The sequence below is a fragment of the Halichoeres trimaculatus genome, unplaced genomic scaffold, assembly GCF_033239565.1.
Source record: "Halichoeres trimaculatus isolate MK-OKI-2021-1 unplaced genomic scaffold, fHalTri1.1 fHalTri1_scaffold_6, whole genome shotgun sequence".
NCBI classification, from domain to species: domain Eukaryota; kingdom Metazoa; phylum Chordata; class Actinopteri; order Labriformes; family Labridae; genus Halichoeres; species Halichoeres trimaculatus.
The window spans coordinates 36,762,073-36,781,150 of NW_027437184.1; the positions used below are offsets into that span (position 1 = coordinate 36,762,073).

Consider the following 19,078-nt stretch of genomic DNA (forward strand, 5'->3'; position numbering starts at 1 on the left):
TACCTGATCTTCTTTATGTTGTCTGTGAACTGCTGCATGATTCCCTGAACAAACACTGGGTCAATGGTCCGCTTCTGGAGCTGGCTGTACAGAATGTCCACATGAGGCATGATGAGGTGGAACAGTTTCAGGAAGAAGCTGAAACTGTCATCCTCCAGAAGCCTCAAAAATCCTCCAGCTTCTCTGACAGTTGTAGGATCAAACTCTCCTGAGTCACTGATGGTTTCAAAACACTGGAGCAGGTCTTCTTTGTGCTCAAAAACAGTGTTCACAGCTCGGCTGTGGAAGTTCCACCTCACTGTGCTCGCTCTTGGAAGTCCGTGGGCCACCACTCTATCAAGCACACTGGTTCTCTTTGGAGATCTTGAAAAAAAGGCAGAGAATCCAGCCAGGTCTGAGAAGAAATTCCTCACTTTTGGAATATGTGAAGTCACCTGCTGCATGATCAGGTTAAGTTGGTGAGCGTAGCAGTGGACATAATGTGCATTCACATAGACATCCTGGACCTTCTTCTGCACACCACCTGTTTCCTCTCATGACACTTGCACCATCGTATGCTTGAGAAATGAGCTTGCTCTTCTGGTCATCAGGGAGAATGGAGCTCAACCTATCCAGAAGTGCTGTGGCGATGGAATCAGCTGTGGCACTTTGAAGAGGCATGAACTCAAAAAACCTCTCTCGGACATCATGAGCTTTGTCAATGTAGCGGATCACAAGCACCAGCTGACACTGGGTGGAAATATCCATGGTTTCAACAGCCTGGATGGAGATAAAGTCTGCACTCCTGATTTCTCCAATGATGCACTCTCTCAAAACTGACAGCATACAGTCAAGGAGTTCATTCTGTACAGTCTTTGATGTTCCCTTAAACACAGTGGCAGTCTGCAGGTGCTCATGTAGAACTGTATCCAGTGATGCTACAAAATCCACCAATCCTCTAAAAACACCAGGATTTTCAGAGCTCTCACTTTCATCATGGCCACGCAGGGCAAGCTCAAAAGCACCACAGAACTTGACACAGTCTATTATTTTAGATAGGATGTGCCTGTTTTTGTCAACTTCTTCATTGTGTTTACGGATCCCTATCCTGTAGCCTTCATCAAGCTGACATGAAATGTTTATTTTTCCAAACATAGCTAGTTGCAGGGCATTTTCCATGTGGATCCCAGTTTGTTCATGCCTCTTTGCCTTTTCTGAAAAGTGCTTTAAATCAGTAATACCTGTCTTTATCCATGCTGGGTCAGATCCTGACGTTTGGAAAAGGAGGCAGGGAAAACAGAATAAAGCGTTAGCCTCGCTACATGCCGTTAGCCAAGCCTTGCTGCTAAACCAGGTCCTGGAAAAGAGCGGGTGTATTGCCTCCCTCTATCTTTGGACTGCTGAATGATCGTGATGTTAGGCTGATCAGGTCCCCGCTCTTTCACATGCACCTTCTCCTGATACGATCTCCTCTCAAAAGGTAACGATATCAGCGACTTAACTGTGTTATTTAGGCTTTCTCTCTCCATCGTTCGTCTCCGTCTGATCGTCTCCTACTCCTGCGACTCGTCCTGTCAATCAACCGCACTTTATAGTAGACGGCTGTGATGTCGGCTCCATAGCGGGAGGGTGGTGGTATGCAAATCCAGCTGCATTCAGCTTTGGGCGCAGGAAAGGTGCGCCCTGACATGGTCCTATCTCTTGCACTGAAGAGGAGCCACTGCGCATGTACAACTTATAACGACGGTCTATGGCCAAAGATTTCTGCGCCCCGGAGTGGAAACACGTCACCAATCAGACAACGCAGACAGATGAAACAACTTTACTCATCATGAAATATATAATATTCATTGTGCAAATTTAAATTTATAATTTATATACGTATAGTTGAGAACGTTATATTTTATTATTTCTTTTTCTTTTTCTTTTTTAATGTGTCATGCTTCAAGGTAATGTTGACGGTAATGACGGTGGGGCGGCGCCCTGGCGCCCTCTATTGGCCAGCCGCCACTGTATATATATATATATATATATATATATATATATATATATATATACACATATATATATATATATATATATATATATATATATATATATATATATATATATATATATATATATGAGCATATTAGTGCTGTCAGGCGATTAAAAAATTAATCTAATTAATTAAAGGATTTGTAATTAATTAATCTAATTAATCGCATTTTAATCTCATATCTGCTTAAGGTCCCAAAATAAAGGATTTGAATTCCAGGAAATTGAAATTACATTAAAAGACATTTAAAAATAAGGTGGGAATATATACAACACATTTTTAGGTACCCTGAGGCATAAGGAACAAATGAAAAAAGTGTTATGGTTTTATCTTTACAAAATCTACACAGTCCTGCACCTATGATAAGCTGATTTGATTTTTAGGACGTTTTTTGCTTCTGTTCACATTTTTACTCGATGTGGACCCAACTTTCACTGCAATATGAACTTCTATACTTCTATGAGGTCAGGAGAACCAGGGCTAAAGGCTAAAAACTGTGAGGAACTATGTACAAAACACTTTTTTCAAGTCTTGGATCAAAGAAAAGTGAAGTATTCTCAGTTTAACATGTTCTGAACACACAAACTGTTGCTCATTGGTGCAGAGCAGCCCCAAGCTGAAACATGACACCAGGAAGATGGAAGGAAATTTTCAAAGAATTTTTTAGATTTAAATACAAGACCTTTTTCGATCATTCAGGGCTTGTTAGATGCAGTAGAGAGTGTAAAATTACCTGGTTTTTACAGAATTGAGCTAGAGCAAACGGTTGATTTTCTGTATATTTTCAAAAAAGACGTGAATAAACGAGATGTGGATGGCAGTCCCCTTAAAGAATAAGTTCCGTTTATACAGCTTTTACATTGTTTATAGAATGAAGTAGAACAAAATACTCACCCAGAAGGCTTTTCTGATCCAAGCAGGGCTTCGGGAGATATTTAGATCCAAAATCGTGCAGCGGACGTCCGTATGATGGGATCCATCGGGGCATAGACAGCGCCGCTCCTAAAACTGCATTAATCGTCCAAAAACTTGTGTTTTTCCCCAATATTCCATCATGGTCGGCCCCAAGATAGTCCTCTGCTGCAGTCTGTTTCACTCCAGACAGCGCTGTGTGGCTGTACTGACCTCTGAACTGACGAAGACTTTGTTTACGCTTGCCCCTCAAAGAAAGGAGTCAGTGCTCCAGAGAGTACTGCGCAGTTTTAGGAGCGGCGCTGTCTATGCCCCAATGGATCCCATTATATGGACGTCCGCTGCACAATTTTGGATCTAAATATCTCCCGAAGCACTGCTTGGATCAGAAAAGCCTTCTGGGTGAGTATTTTGTTCTATTTCATTCTATAAACGATGTAAAAGCTGTATAAACCAAACTTATCCTTTAACAGCGCTCTCTTTCCCCGGTTCAAAGCATGTTGCTAGATGTGATACATTCAGGGACTGTCGGAAATGTGAAAATCTGACGAGAACACCACTTTTTTCATGTAGGACAAACGGTTTGTAAATGCTAGACATTTGAAAATAAGTGCGTCTTTGAACGCCTCGCGGGTTTGGGATCCAGATTAATCTGTGTTAATTTTCATGACGTGTTAATTTGCGGTGTTAGTAGAGCAGGTAACTGTTAAATTTCAAGAGAATCGTTCACATGATGATGCAAGCATGAAATTTGGTACAGATAGTCTCTAAGGGACACTCTTTTGAAAAAAAACGTTAGACATGCCACAATTTCAAGATGGCTGCCATTTTTATAGATGGACGCCATTTCTATCAGACGACTCTTATTTCAAAAGTTCTAATGGTGATGCAAGGATGAAATTTGGTACAGATACTCTCTAAGGGACAGTCTTTTGAAACAAAACGTTAGACACAACAAAATTTCAAGATAGCGGCCATTTTTAAACATGGCTGCCATTTTTATTGTATGCACCTTTTTTCAATGGTTCTAATGGTGATGCAAGCTTAAAAGATGGCACAAATACTCCTTCTGAGCCACTCATTTGAACAAGGACATTCGAGACTTGAATGTTCAAAATGGTAGTCATTTTTCAGGATAACCACCACTGTACTATAAAACTGGTATTAAGAGTGCTTGTGAGGTCCCTTTACAAGGAACCATTAACAGCCGCTCGAAACTTCAAAACTGTAAGCCAAGAGTGTTTATTTGGCTGTGTTTTGTCTAACTCCTTACCCTTGACCTGTCCGAAATGGCTAAACCTGCCAGAACTGCCCCCAAACAGCATAGCTCACAGAGTTCATCAGAGTACACAAGCTCCCTTACCGTAACAAGGCAACAGTCACAAGGGAGGCTTTGTTTTTTTCAAAATAAGTGCCTGTATTTTAATTCTCTTACCTCTGTAGCATAAAACATATATACTTTTTTCAGGTTATTATTAGTTTCCATCCATCCATTTTCTGTACCGCTTATCCTGTTTAGGGTCGTGGGTGGCTGGAGCCTATCCCAGCAATCATTGGGCGAGAGGCAGGGTACACCCTGGACTGGTCGCCAGTCAATCACAGGGCTGACACATAGACAGACAACCATGCACGCACACATTCACACCTAGGGACAATTTGGTGTGACCAATTAACCTGATGAGCATGTTTTTGGACTGTGGGAGGAAGCCGGAGTACCCGGAGAGAACCCACGCATGCACGGGGAGAACATGCAAACTCCACACAGAAAGGCCCACCGGCCGAGGTGGGGATTTGAACCGGTGACCTTCTCGCTGTGGGGCTGCAGCGCTAACCGTTGCACCACCGTGCAGCCCGTTATTATTAGTTTTCTTCTTAAAATTATTTTAAAAGGAATAACAATTATTATTATTATTATTTAATGTCTTTTGATGTATTCTTTTTAGCATTCATGTAATTATTGTTTTTACCATTAAATTATTAGTATTGTCATTATTATTAATGTTCTTGAAAACAGAGCTTTTAAAACAAAATGGTGGCCATCTTGAAAAATGGTGGCAATCTTCAATTTTTGTATGTCTAGCATAGTTTTTGTGGCCCTTAAAGAGTAGTTGTGCCAAATTTTACATTTGCATCACCGTTTGAGTTTGAGTTGGAATAATGACCGTTCAACTGAAATGGTAGCCATCTTGAATAAAATGGCCCCCATCATGAAAAATGGTCACCAGGTTGTACTTTGGGATGTCTAAATTGATTTTTTACATGTGTTAGAGAGTGTATGTGCAAAAATTCATGCTCACATCACCAAAAGAAATATACTGAAATATCAAGCCATCTTTAAAAATGGCCGCCACCTTGAATTTTGGCCTGTCTAATGTTTTGTTTCAAAAAACTGTCTCTTAGAGAGAACTTATGCCAAATTTCATGCTTGCATCACCATTTGAACTGTCAAAACAATGAACATTCAATGGAAATGGCGTCCATTTTTAAAAATGGCCGCTATCTTGAATTTTGGCCTGTCTAATGTTTTGATTCAAAAGAGTGTCCCTTAGAGAGTATCTGTGCTAAATTTTTTGCTTGCATCACCATTTGAACTTTTGAAATAAGAATCTTCTGAAAGAAATGGCGTCCATCTTTAAAAATGGCAGCCATCTTGAATTTTGGCATGTCTAATGTTTTGTTTCAAAAGAGTGTCCTTTAGAGAGTATCTGTACCAAATTTCATGCTTGCATCACCATTTGCACTTTTGCAAAAAGAATCGTCTGATAGAAATGGCGTCCATCTATAAAAGTGGCCACCATCTTGAAATTTGGCGTGTCTACCGTTTTATTTCAAAAGAGTGTCCCTTAGAGAGTATCTGTACCAAATTTAATGCTTGCATCATCATGTGAACGATTTTTTAACTTATCTGCTCCACTATGTAATTAATTAATCTAATTAACGCATATATATATATATATATATATATATATATATATATATATATATGTAACAACAACAACATTATCAGCTTGTAGATGAGCCCCCCAAAAAGCAGAGGGCCCAAAACAGACCCCTGTGGTACACCTCTTTTAATCAGCAAGGATTTAGATTGGACCTGACCCACCTCAACAAACTGAGACTTCATTGTTACACATCGTTAAAAAATAGTAAACAATTATCTGAATGAGAAGGTTTTTTTCTGTAAATAAAATTCTAATGTGATGACTGACTTCTTATGTGATTGTTTAATTAATTTTAAATATGAAACAAGTTTTAAAAAAGCAGTGTCATAAATTTACAAAATTATTGAAATTTCAAAAAGTTGATTTCCCCCCAAAAATAGAAATTTTAAAATTTGCAAAAAAAAAAAAAATTTAATTTAAAACATAAACTGAAAAAAGTTTTTCAAAAAATGACATTTAAATATTTTGTAAAACTTGAAAATAATCAAAACCATAAAAAAGTATATATATATATATTTTTAACTTGAAAATAATGTTAAAAAGAAAAACTTGAGAATCAAAAAATTTGCAAACATTAAAAGAGGGGAAAAAAAAAAATATTTGAAATGCAAAAACTTTGAAAAAAAAATTAAAAAGTTGAAGTTTCATAAATTTCTTAATAACTAGAAAAGCAATTTCTGAAGAAAATGCGCTGTGAATGCAGAATGCCGAAGCAGCTTGCGCTGAACTGCTAAAGCAGAATGCTGAACATGGATGACTGAAGGTATGTCTAAAAATGCCTGAATGAAGTCATAGAAAGCTTGCGCTGAACTGCTAAAGCAAAATACTGAACATGTTTGACTGAAGGTATGTCTAAAAATATTTGAATTAAGTCTTGAAAAGCTTGTGCTCAACTGCTAATGCAGAATGCTGAACATGAATGACTGAATTTATGTCTGAAAATGGTTGAAATAATTCCTGAAAAGCTGGCACTCAACTGCTAATGCAGAATGCTAAATTAGCCCCTCATGAACTCTAGGATGAAAGGAAATTAAGGGGTGAATCAGTTAAATGGAAAAATGAATTTAAAGTTCAAATGGCTGCATCTATTCAAAATTTGAAGCAATGAATTAAATTTTAAAGAACATTCATGGAAGAAATGACCTGACTTAGGGAAAATGCATGTCTGATCTCTTAAAAGCTGTTAAAATGTAATCCTGTGTGTCCTGTGTGTTTGAGATTTTTAATCATGTAAGCCTGTCAGCTGAGGCTCATCTGAAGCCAGATGTTGCCATGGTGATCATTGTTTACCAACTGACAACAGAGAGCTAGTGGAGTCTGTTGATTCCCAACACATTGCCACTGAAATCAGGGTGTCAAACTGCCTGCAACTGTGACTAAACCAAAGGGCCGATCAGAAAAATTAACACACCGTAGGAATCCTGAGACCCTGAGGAAGGTATCCGTGTAAATTTCATGTCTGAAGACGCAAAAATGTGCCCATGAGAGTGACAGATAGATGAGGGAAATTTGACTGATCTCTGAGAAAACCCCTCAGGAATTAACATTGGTGTACATGGGTGCTGGAGCTGACTTTGCTTGACAGTAGGCCATATTGTGAAAAAGTGCTCCATCCTTTTGCTTTAAAAACCACTTTGTCAGAAGCAGGACAAGATTTCCTACATCTTGACATATAATATGCCTGTTTGGGGCAAAAATTGTGACCAAGAGAGCAATTTACCCAGAAGTTTTCCAGGTTGTGTTTCCACCTCTCCCCACTCTGTCGTTTGAATCTCCCACTCTAAGCTGAAACATCCTGTCCAATATACACCAATGTTAAACTGCTCGAAGAGCTGAAAATCATCATGACCTTTGAAGGGTCACTGTGGAGAAACTCTGAATGCTAGGAAACATTTGAAACCCACTGAATGAAGCCAAAAGATAGCTGAATATTTTGAAGTTTGAATGGAGTTTGTACCTGAATATATGACTAAATGAGAAGGGTTTGAAGCAGGCTGAAAAAATGTCCTGAAGAGAGAAATTTTTTAAAAGTCCGCATTCATCTCTATGGGACCGAAATCGTGTATATCGAAATTTCTTAACATCCAAGAACAAGGACGCGCATGTGTTTCTCTACCAATGATCACCAATGCAAATTCTGGCTTCAGATAAGCTTCAGCAGACAGGTTTACATGATTGAACACACACACACACACACACAGGGCACAAAGTATCACACTTTAACAGAATGACTTACATTTCCCTGAGTCAGCTCCTTATTTTCCTAGATTTTTTCTTTAAATTGAAATTCCTTCTTAAATTCTTGAATTGATTCAGCCATTCAAACTTTTAAATCCAATTTTTGATTACACTGATTCATGCTTCATAATCATTCTTTTTTTTTTCCTTGTCAGAATTGCAAGCACTTTAATGCCGCGGCCACACCAAATGCGAACACGCAAATTTACTCGCGCGAATGGCCTGTCACGCGCCGCGTGAACGCCCGAGTCTCGCCGCTGGACTTTTTTTGACAAGCTGAGGCGCGAACACGCAAATGCGCGGTACTGCGCATGCGGAGTAGAGAGCTCGTTCATTTAAAGACCGAAAGTCCAAAAGAGCAGCTGAAAAACAATGAGCTGTGGTTTCCAAAGCATGACAGGAGAGTGTGTGAAAGCTTTGGAGATCACAATCAATGCCTGCTGCCTCTCCCTGGTAATCCACCAGCCCTGCCTAGCTGTTCCCTGCGATCTCATCCCCGATCCCCCGAACCTCCGACCCCCCCGTACCCCCGACCACCCGAACCCCCAACCCATGTTCCCGGAGGTCTCCCTGGGGATAATGAAGGGGTGGAGGAAAGAGAGGAGCACAGAGAACTTCCATCTTTTCCCTGGCTCTGCCCCTGCCCCACTCTTTCCTCCTCTCTATCAGGCTTAAAACTCAGCTGAGGAAAACACAGTTTGACTCAGTGATAGCCCGTGCAGGCAGATCCAGCTGGGAACGAATGTTTTCAGAACTTACATTAAAAACCTGTCTCCTCAGAGACTTTCACCCAGCCCTGCTCCTGTTTTTCCGGTCTCTGTAGAGTACACACATCATATCGTATAACTCTGGATGATGACACACCACACAGATTGTTTTCTCCTCCAACCTCCGGCGGAGTTGGAGCCGGAGCAGGCGGCAGTTGCCCCCCAACGTCGTCAAAACAATGACATCGTGGGGGAATATTTTGAACTCGAGCGAATTCACGTCTACCGCCCAAACGCGTGAATGCTCCAAATGCGCCGCGCCAAACGCGCGAATCGCGCCGCCCGAGGCGAATCGGCGGCTAAACACGTCTTTGCATTGACTTTGTATGTAATCGCGCCGCAAATTCGCGTTTGGTGTGGCCGCACCATAACACCCTGATTTCAAAGGGAATGTGTTGGGAATCAACAGACTCCACCAGCTCTCTGATGGCAGTTGGTAAACAATGATCACCATGGCAACATCTGGCTTCAGATGGGCCTCAGCCTACAAGCTTACATGGTTAAAAAACTCACACATAGGACACACAGGATTACATTTTAACAGTGTTTAAGACATCAGACTTGCATTTTCCCTCAGTCAGGTCACATTTTCCATACATGTTCTTTAAAATTTAATTCATTCCTTTAATTTTTGAATAGACACAACCATTTCAACTTTAAATTCATTCATCCATTCCATTTATTCATCCATTCATTTCCTTTCATCCAAGAGTTCATGGCAGGCTAATTCAGCATTCTGCATTAGCAGTTGAGCGCAAGCTTTTCAGGACTTCTTAAAACAATTTTCAGACATATCCTCAGTCATTCATCTTCAGCATTCTGCATTAGCAATTCAGCGCTAGCTGCTTCAGCATTCCGCATTCACAGCACAATTTCTTCAGAAATTGCTTTTCTAGTTGAAGAAGTGCTGCACTTTAGGAGCTGAGGTTTAAGGGCAACATCTGAAAAGTTTATGTTGCTTGAACAGTGAAATCTCAAAAACTGTTTAAGATATGAACAAGTGAGGTCAAATCTGAAGAGCCAAAAGATCTGTGAACATCTTAAAGCAAAAACGGAGTCTGTAAATGGAAGTATGCCAGATTTTTAGCATGTCAAAGTTTGTGAAAATTTGGGGGATAGAGTCCTAAATTCCCATTTATTCCTTATGAGACATTTTTCGCTGTTTTTTTGAAAATAAGTCTGCCAAGTTTTGCAAAATGGTGAAAAAAGTCATAGCACACTGATCCTGGGCAATCGGCATGTTTTGATGCATAATTTTTTTTTTTTCCTCAAAATCCTGGGGCAAGTAGCAAATCAAAATTCTGTCCGGAAGATGAAGAAGTTGAAGGGAAAAAAAAAAAAAAAAAGAGGTGAACAAAGATCGTTAAGGGCCTGTGGTCCTTGTTCGAAGCCCAAGCCCCTAACTAATGTCAAACGGTAAAATGCACTTAAACAGTCAAATAATTAAACCTTACTTAAAAGATTTGCTTGCAAACAACATTGGGTGGACAGTGCAGATCAAAGAACGGTTTGCTGTAAAATTAATCATTGAAACCACGAGTGAACATGACGAGAACAGCATTTATGGGCTTCCCTGTGTTTAAAGGAGTTATTTGACAAAAGGGTCTGTTTCTTGAAATATCTTATGGAATTGTTTAAAGCTATGGTCTACGATTTGGAAGCTTTGTACATCTTAATAAGACCGTTTATAGAGCTGTAATGGTCCTATGGTCCAATCTACACAATATAAAAACCAAAAAAGGAAAAAAAATCCATTCAGTGTATCCGCTGCAAAGCTGCATACTAGTTGACCAATCCAAACCGCGCATGGCATGCCCAGTTCGGAATGGTACGTGAGTCCATCCAATCTGTCTCTCACGCTTCACACCGTCACGCCCATGCTCCCACCTCGTCCTTTCCCACTACCCCTCACACCAGCTAGCTGCTCAGCTACTCAAGCGTCATGGAGCCAGAGAAGACCGAAACCAGGAAGCTGTTACTATTACCCTCCACAGGGAAGAAACAAAAAAGTTTTAAGGAAAAGGCTGAAGCAAGGAAGAATTATGAGCAATACAGGTGCCAATAGAGACTGAATATTGAAGAAATGTATGATCGGTGGAAAAAGCTGCAGAGGGATTTGGGACTGAAATGAGACTGAGACAGCTGAGTTTCTGTTGAACAGTGAAACACTAAGTTTCATCTTTCAGGCGGAAAAATGATCACTTTCTCTAATTTCCTCACTAGCGGCCATGGATCCAACACAATCACAAACATTTCTCCCTCACGCCACAGTGCCTCACCACCACAATAAGTGCCTTGCTGTATCTACAAAAGAAATAAGTGTGATCTTACCGGCTGTCCGTTCAACTCTTGGATTTTGGTACACACACAGCTCAGTAGATAGCTTGATGAGAAACCCAAACTGATCTGACCTGCTCACATGTACCGTCTCTTTTCCTCCTGCTTGATTCAACACAGCTGAGCGTGCACACGCACCAGCTTACAGGACGGGCGCGCTAGCCATAACAGTTACTCATAGGGCTAAACACAAAATAATTAGCTTTAATAGTGGAAACTACTACTCCTACTGTAGCCAAACTCATGCCGAACTACTTAAAAACCCACCGGGACCGCTCCAGGTTGGTGGATACAGGTGCCTACCTGCTCTGGTGAGTGCATCCCAAAAAACCGCAGAAATCTTAGATGGAGTTTGGCTGGCTAAGTTGTGCACGTCACGGGGAAACCGAGGCTGCGCCTCACAAATCAGCTGGCAAACAGCAGGCAATGACTTTGTTTACCACAGTGGGAGATGTCAGCTGAATAACTCAGTTTAGTCTGTGCCTATACTGGCTAATGACTGAACGCTGCTGGTCGGAACAGGTCGGCTCTGTCAGTAGATTTTAGCATAAGTTAGCAACACATCTTTAGCATTGTAAACTGAGCTGGTGAAGACACGCCAAGAAAGGTAAAGCCTCGCCCACAGTCGGCTCTGCTCTGATCAGCTGGCAGTGGCAACACCAGACCTCCTTCGCCGGCTACTTCATGGTTTTGATTGCGCCGGTCCAAGTGAAAAAGCTACCACTGCATGTTACAAGGAGGATGACTGTCCTGTTTGTCACATTTTCTGCTGGCCGGCAGAAATTAGAGCCCTTGTTACATTTTCTGCTGGCCGGCAGAAAATGTAACAAGGGCTCTAATTTCGTAGACCAGGCCCAAGCACAGGCGCACCTGCCCTGCGCCGGCCTTCGCCGTGCAGACAGGGCATGACCGGCGCACTTTGCAAGTTTCCTGCAGTGCCTAGAGAGGCGCAGTCAAGGCGCAGAGGAGCGCGTCCACGCCTCCCTCCGTGCAAATGGCAGAGAGGGAGGAGAAAAGCCGTGAGTGGGTTCAACACAGCCGAGCGCTGTTTTCGTCAATCAAATGAGCGCCTCTTCTCGCCTTTAAATGCCCTGCGGCTGAGGCGCAGCGTCTGATTTGTGCCTGCAGCAGGTCAATGGACAGCGGGGCGGATCGGAGGAAACGAAGCGCGTCACCGTGTGGGCCAGCTCCCAGGACAGATTTAATCTGTTCCTTTGTCATTAATAGGAGTACAAAATTAAGAGACAGTTACACAGCTGGCTTATCCATTCAGAATACTTTTGATCCACCTGCACTCCTGGTTTGTCATCGCCAAATAGCAGAACCTTTGGTGATATACTATTTACTATGCCAGTGTCTCCACCTCATCCTCCTTACAATAATGTACTCCATCTTTTTGGATCACGTTAAAAATAAAGACTAAAACAGAGAAATATGGGAAATCACCGGTAAATCCTGAGTGACATACATTTATTACATCTCTTTTTTCTTCATTTTTTCTCTCCCTCTTATCTTTGAATTAAATGAAATGAGAGAACCAGATATTTACTCAGTATCAGATGTTAAAACTGTTTATTGTTTAATTGTAAGATTTGCATCAAACTTCCAGCTGCCGTCAGGTTAACTTTCCATTATGACAAACGGCTTTAATCTGACATCGGATGTGACGGGACAGTTAATTAAGATATAAATGTATATGCTGGTTCAGACGGTTACATTAAATAGTTATTGCTGTGATTGTTTATTGCATTACAATGTGCCTGACACTCTGGAAACCTGCCTCTGAGGCTTTGTTGACATGTGCGCACATGTGTGCCTGTCACCAAATTACAGCTGTGTGGGGTGCGCTCCGCCTTGCGCCAAGGATAGATCAGGTTAGAGCTGGCGAGCTTTCAGCGCACTTTTTTGGCACGAAATTGTCACTGCGCCAACATGAATCTGCTGACACCTCCCCCTGGTGCGCCGTCAACTCCCCCTGGCGCGCCGTCACACCCATCTCTGCGCAGACGGTCTACCAAATTGTCAAATTGGCAGCGCACGGTGGTGGAGCGCACGAAATTAGCACTGCGCAGGCTGAGCCAGGCTTGCGCCCCCAGCGCTGCGCCACGAAATTAGAGCCCTAAATGTTAAGTCTACATTTAAATGTTAAATCTAAATCTAAAAGTTAAATCTAAATCTAAATCCAAATGTTAAATCTAAATCTAAATCTAAATGTTAAATCTAAATGTTAAATCTAAATCTAAATCTAAATGTTAAATCTAAATCTAAATCCAAATGTTAAATCTAAATCTCTCGGACCAAACTAAATATTTAGCTAACATGCAAATTGAAACTCCCGGTAACAGGAAGTACCAAAATAAAAGCTCACGGAGCTACCATTATGGTGTTCAACATGCAGTGTCAGAAATAAACGGCTGCTAGCACAGCTGATAGAGCAGTGCGCCGCACGAAATTAGCACTGCACAGGCTGCGCCAGGCTTGGGCCCCCTGCGCTGCGCCACGAAATTAGAGCCCCAAGTGTTAACTGAACATTGGTTCAGTGATTTTTTTAATTAATTATAATTATATTATGTCCATTTAACACCATTGTGGTTGTAATATTTTACATTGTGAGAGTTTACTGGGTGACACTGTTGTACTGTTAAACTTTTAACACTTTGAAAAGTGTTAATTTAACACTATTTCCGTGTGTCCCCATATAACACCGGAGCATTGTTGATTTAATTCTTTAAAAAGTGTTAATGTAACAGTTTTTCAGAGGTTCCCACATAAACACCGGGGAAGTTGTAAATTTAACACTAAGGAAGTTAAAATTACCCTCTCAGATTTGCAGTGCACTCAATCACTTTTTGACACTATATGTGAATGATATGGTTATACAGGTTTTCCATCAACTGTACAAATAAAAATCCCTTCCCGATTTATTTTCAGTAAACTATAAAAATCGAATGTTGTCCATCACAGCAGAATCAGTACCTAGTGATGGACTACAACGTAGACCATTGATATGATCACCTAAGCTAATGTTGTACATTTATAATAAAGGCAAAATTCCATCACTTGAAGCTCCATTTTCCAAAACTGAGAACCAAAGTATTGTACTACAAAACAGACCCAACAGAACAGCCATACTACATTCTACATGCAAAAGCAGTAGACAGTATGCAGCTCCTGCTACATACTACATCCACACATAGTATGTCGTACGCAGTTTGGGAAACAGCCTTTGTCTTCTTACTCTCGGGGTTGAAATCAGGATTGGCCATTGAAGCTCACAGAGACTCAACCAGAGGAGCTTCCTGAGCTGCTAGAGGTCCCACTTACTCTGAATCCTGGTCCTGCTACATCCACCACCACCACCAGCACAGAGGAGGGGCCAACAAGCCACAGACCAGGAGTCAGTGAAGATATGCAGAGGTAGCAGTTGTCCCTGTTACCATCCTAATTCACAGACATCTCAGGTCTTATTGTACAAACAAGCCATGAACTGCCAAATTAAAAAAAATTTAGAGAAAAACAAAACAAAAATTAAAAAACAAAAAAAAGTGTCTGTGTTTTTCTTCAGGCGGTTAGAAGAAGCAGAGAGGAGATGCTGTGAGCTGGAGAAAGAAATGGAGCGCCTGAAGGCTGAGATGCAGGACTGGAGAGTACACAGGGATAAAGGCAAGGAGTAAACATCACTGTCACGGTCATCCTCCTCTTCATTATCATCATCATCATAATCGACATTGTCATCAAAATCGCCATCATGATCATCACCGCAAGCTTACACATCTTTTGTTGCTTCTTGTGTTTGTCAGGACATGACATGGTAGGATCCAACATGCAAACATTCATGACAACAAACGTGATAAATATTTCCACAAACTTGTTATCAGATAAAACAGTCAGCATATTCAGAAATGTTGCATGCTTCAGCACAAATGTTGTTCTCAAACCGTACAGTGATTTCTCTTTTTCCATTACTACTGGTTGGAACAAATGGAAACCAAGACATATTGTGAAAAGACTTGATGTCAGGGTCAACCTCTAGCTTTGAGGACTTTACATGGATCTAGTTATCATTGAACTTCTGAGTGAACACTGTCATTACTAGCAGAGTTGGTCTGAACTATTTAGCGAACATGTACAGAGATCATTTCAGGGGGAGATAACTTCTTCTTTTGTGTTTTTACAGGACAGGGAGACTTTTTACAGAGCAGTAGGTTCAGTGGCAAGAAGTGAGGTGAGCGCCAGGTCTGCAGCAAAAACTTCCGAGCCAAAACAGGGAGAGGATAAAAATAACTTGTTGGTACTACATGGTACCCAAAAGACAATAATCCAAATTTTACCTCCGAGTGTGCAAAGTGTTTCTTCTCAACATAAAATAGTTCAGAGAATCAAAAGCATTTTCTCTGTAGGTCATCATAAATGCTGTAGGTCATCATAACACTCTTCCAGCATCTCACAGTGAAAAAAACTGTCTGGTGTGGTCTGATAAAGGTGGAGGCTTTGTTTACTCTTTGTCATACCTGACCCACTGGGCAAGAGCCAGACTAATAAGGCTGTTTCAGAATGACACATACTGCTGTGAGCCGCTGTGAGTAAACACAGACCCGGCAGCAGCATCTGCTTCTGTTAGAGGCCTGAGTCAGAGCACAGAGCTGAATACCAGCTCTAATAATAGCCTTGGTATGTGTGGCCTGGGATGCATGTTTCCATGAACTTGTAAAGTGGGATGAGCTCTCAGAAAGGTGGTGATGAGTGTCCTCTGGCTGACTGATGGGTGAACATGTGGTTATTACAGCTGTCTTTGTATGATGATGAACCAGCTTACTTCACTTTCAGCCTCTGCTTTCTTTCTCACAAGTTTTCCTCCAAACACACTTGCATCCTCATTGCCTTGATCAGCACAAAATGAAGTGTATGTGTTCTGTCTGTGAAGTGAAGACCTGGACAGCTGGAGAGCAGTGCATCCAAAGGCTGAACGCCTGTAACACAACAAAGCTCTAACATTCTTCTCTCCTCTGATCCCAGAACTGAGTGTCTGCCCAGCATCTGTTGCTCTGCCTGCCCACTGTGTGGATGCCTCACAGGTTGTAAGCCTTTCTTTACTCTGTTGTCTCTTCTCTGTGTCACGTCTCAAAAAGCATGTTTGATGCTCTTGTTCAGAAGCTTTGCAGTTTTTGTAAAAGTTACTTCAGGTCTGCTAACTTTAAATTTCTAATGAGACACAAAAGAAGCAGAGCAGGCCTCCCTCTATGAGTCTGTTCACTGGTCTGACCTACATATATTTCAGAGGGAGACAGCGCCCCCGGCATGCCACTACCCGCTGGTGATTCCTCTGCACCGCCACCTGCTGCTGTTTCACAGGGTATGGACTCGACACTCGAACACTGACCTTCAGGACTTAACTGATGAACACACTAATATCACTACTGTTGAATAAGTCCCCTTTAAACAGGCATTTAAACTTTAAAAATCAGGGAAAAACATTTAAACACTTGAAAAAAAGTAATATTCAGACCCACTACAGCAGTTTTACTTTCTTTTCATTAGTCATCTGAGCTTTAATGAGATGCTCAAGCTTGCTTGTCTTTCACATTTATCTATCTGCAGATACACATCTGTTTTGATGCAGATGTGCCGCAGGGTATTGTCCTCCTGAGGAAACTAGTTGTAATGCACACGTACCATTTTATTGCTGGTCATCTCAGCACTGCTAAGATAATAAATATAACCTACGGAGGTCAGCTTGGTCCCTGTCATGACAAACCAGGTAACAAGCCATAAACAGATAAGTCCATCTCTTCTGAAGCTCCACAGCGGCATAAAGACCAGAGAGAGCCTGGACATTAAATCTCCTCTTGGTGATAGGTTGTTGGTTTTTTTTAGATCAGTAGGGGGGACAGTTGTACCATTGTTGACATTTCTGTCTCCAACTTTGAGCTCTTTTAACCCAGTGTCTCCAAACTGCTGTACAAGCTAACTTAATGGGCTCTAATTTCGTGGCGCAGCGCAGGGGGCACAAGCCTGGTGCAGCCTGCGCAGTGCTAATGTCGTGCGCTCCACCTGCCAATTTGACAATTTGGTAGAGCGTCTGTGCAGAAATGGGTGTGACAGCGCACCAGGGGGAGTTGTCGGCGCACAAGGGGGAGGTGTCAGCAGATTCATGTTGGCGCAGTGACAATTTCGTGCCAAAAAAGTGTGCTGAAAGCTCGCCAGCTCCAACCTGGTCTATCCTCGGCGCAAGGCGGAGCGCACCCCACGCAGCTGTAATTTGGTGACAGGCGCACATGTGCGCACATGTCATCAAAGCCTCAGAGGTAGGATTCCAGAGTGTCAGGCACATTTTAATGCAATAAACAATCACAGCAATCGCTATTTAATGTAACTGTCTGAATCAGCATATACATTTATATCTATATTAACTGTCCCGTCACATCTGATGTCAGATCAAAGTCATTTGTCATAATGGAAAGTTAACCTGACAGCAGCTGGAAGTTTGATGCACATCTTACAATTAATCATCATCATTTCATTTAATTCAAAGAAAAGAGGGAGAGAAAAGACAAAGAAAAAAGAGACAAAATAAATGTATGTCACTTAGGATTTACCGGTGATTTCCCATATTTCTCTGTTTTAGTCTTTATTTTTAACGTGATCTAAAAAGATGGAGTAAATTATTGTGAGGAGGATGAGGTGGACACACTGGCATAGTAAATAGTATATCACCAAAGGCTCTGCTTGGCGATGATAAACCAGGAGTGCAGGTGGATCAAAAGTATTCTGAATGGATAAGCCAGCTGTGTAACTGCCTCTTCATTTTGTACTGCCATTAATGACAAAGGAACAGATTAAATCTGTCCCGGGAGCTGGCCCACAAGGTAACGCGCTTCGTGTTCTCCGATGCGCCCCGCTGTCCATTGTCCTGCTGCAGGCACAGTGGCTCTGACCGTCTCCGCTACCAGCACTCTCTCCGCGGTGCTGTAGATCAGTCAGACCAATCAGACGCTGCGCCTCGGCCGCAGGGCATTTAAAGGCAAGGAAAGGCACTCATTTGATTGGTGAAAACAGCGCTCGGCTGTGTTCCCACTCACAGCCCACTCACGGCTTTTCTCCTCCCTCTCTGCCATTTGCGCGAAAGGAGGCGTGGATGCGCTCCTCTGCGCCTGGACTGCGCCTCTCTTGGCACTGCAGGAAACTTGCAAAGTGCGCCGGTCACGCCCTGTGCGCACAGCAAAGGCCGGCGCAGGGCAGGTGCGCCTGGTCTACGAAATTAGAGCCCCAAGTGTCTGCTAATAAATGGCCCCAAAAAACCTGTGCCACACAAACAGAAAATGCATGGCTTCTTCTCAATTACAAGGAGTCACATGTTTCAACTGACCCCATCGTCTGGGTCAGTTGTTACACACCTTTGGGTGGAATGTAATATGATGAAATGAGGACCATGACAATGACTGAAGATACTGAAAGATTCTTTTTTTTCTTCAAAACTGAACAGACTTGCTGTAGTTCTGCAGAGGAAAGGTCTGAACCCTATAATGCGGAACGAATCATATTTGATACATGAGTTTCAAAGACCTCTATCTCATCTACATAAGAAATAGTTTCCCTAAAAATCTATTGAACTGTTTTTTTGTTGTTTTTTTTTAAATTATAATAAAAGAAAGAAATAAAAGAAAATGTATTCTGCCCCCTTAAGGATTATCATTTATTTAGAGACTGCTGAAGTTGTACAGTAGTTTGGTCCTTTTTAAAATGTCTGCTCTCATTGAATCATCCACACACTTTTTCAGGAGAATCATTTTCAAGATTTTTGTAAGAGTAACATCTGAATTTTTATTCATTTTTTAAAATTAGAATTAATTGAAAGAATGCATTTT

At 41.7% G+C, this 19,078-nt stretch overlaps 1 protein-coding gene across 1 annotated transcript in view; it reads left to right on the top strand.

Moving 5' to 3' along the window:
* Positions 1-14,887, top strand: part of dmpk (DM1 protein kinase) — a 65,902-nt gene extending 51,015 nt beyond the window's left edge. Inside the window, exons 12-13 of the mRNA XM_074671538.1 lie at positions 14,470-14,630; positions 14,779-14,887. Of these exons, the coding sequence (XP_074527639.1) occupies positions 14,470-14,630; positions 14,779-14,887 (270 nt within the window). The remainder of the gene's footprint in view (positions 1-14,469; positions 14,631-14,778) is intronic.
* The last annotated feature ends 4,191 nt before the right edge of the window (positions 14,888-19,078 follow it).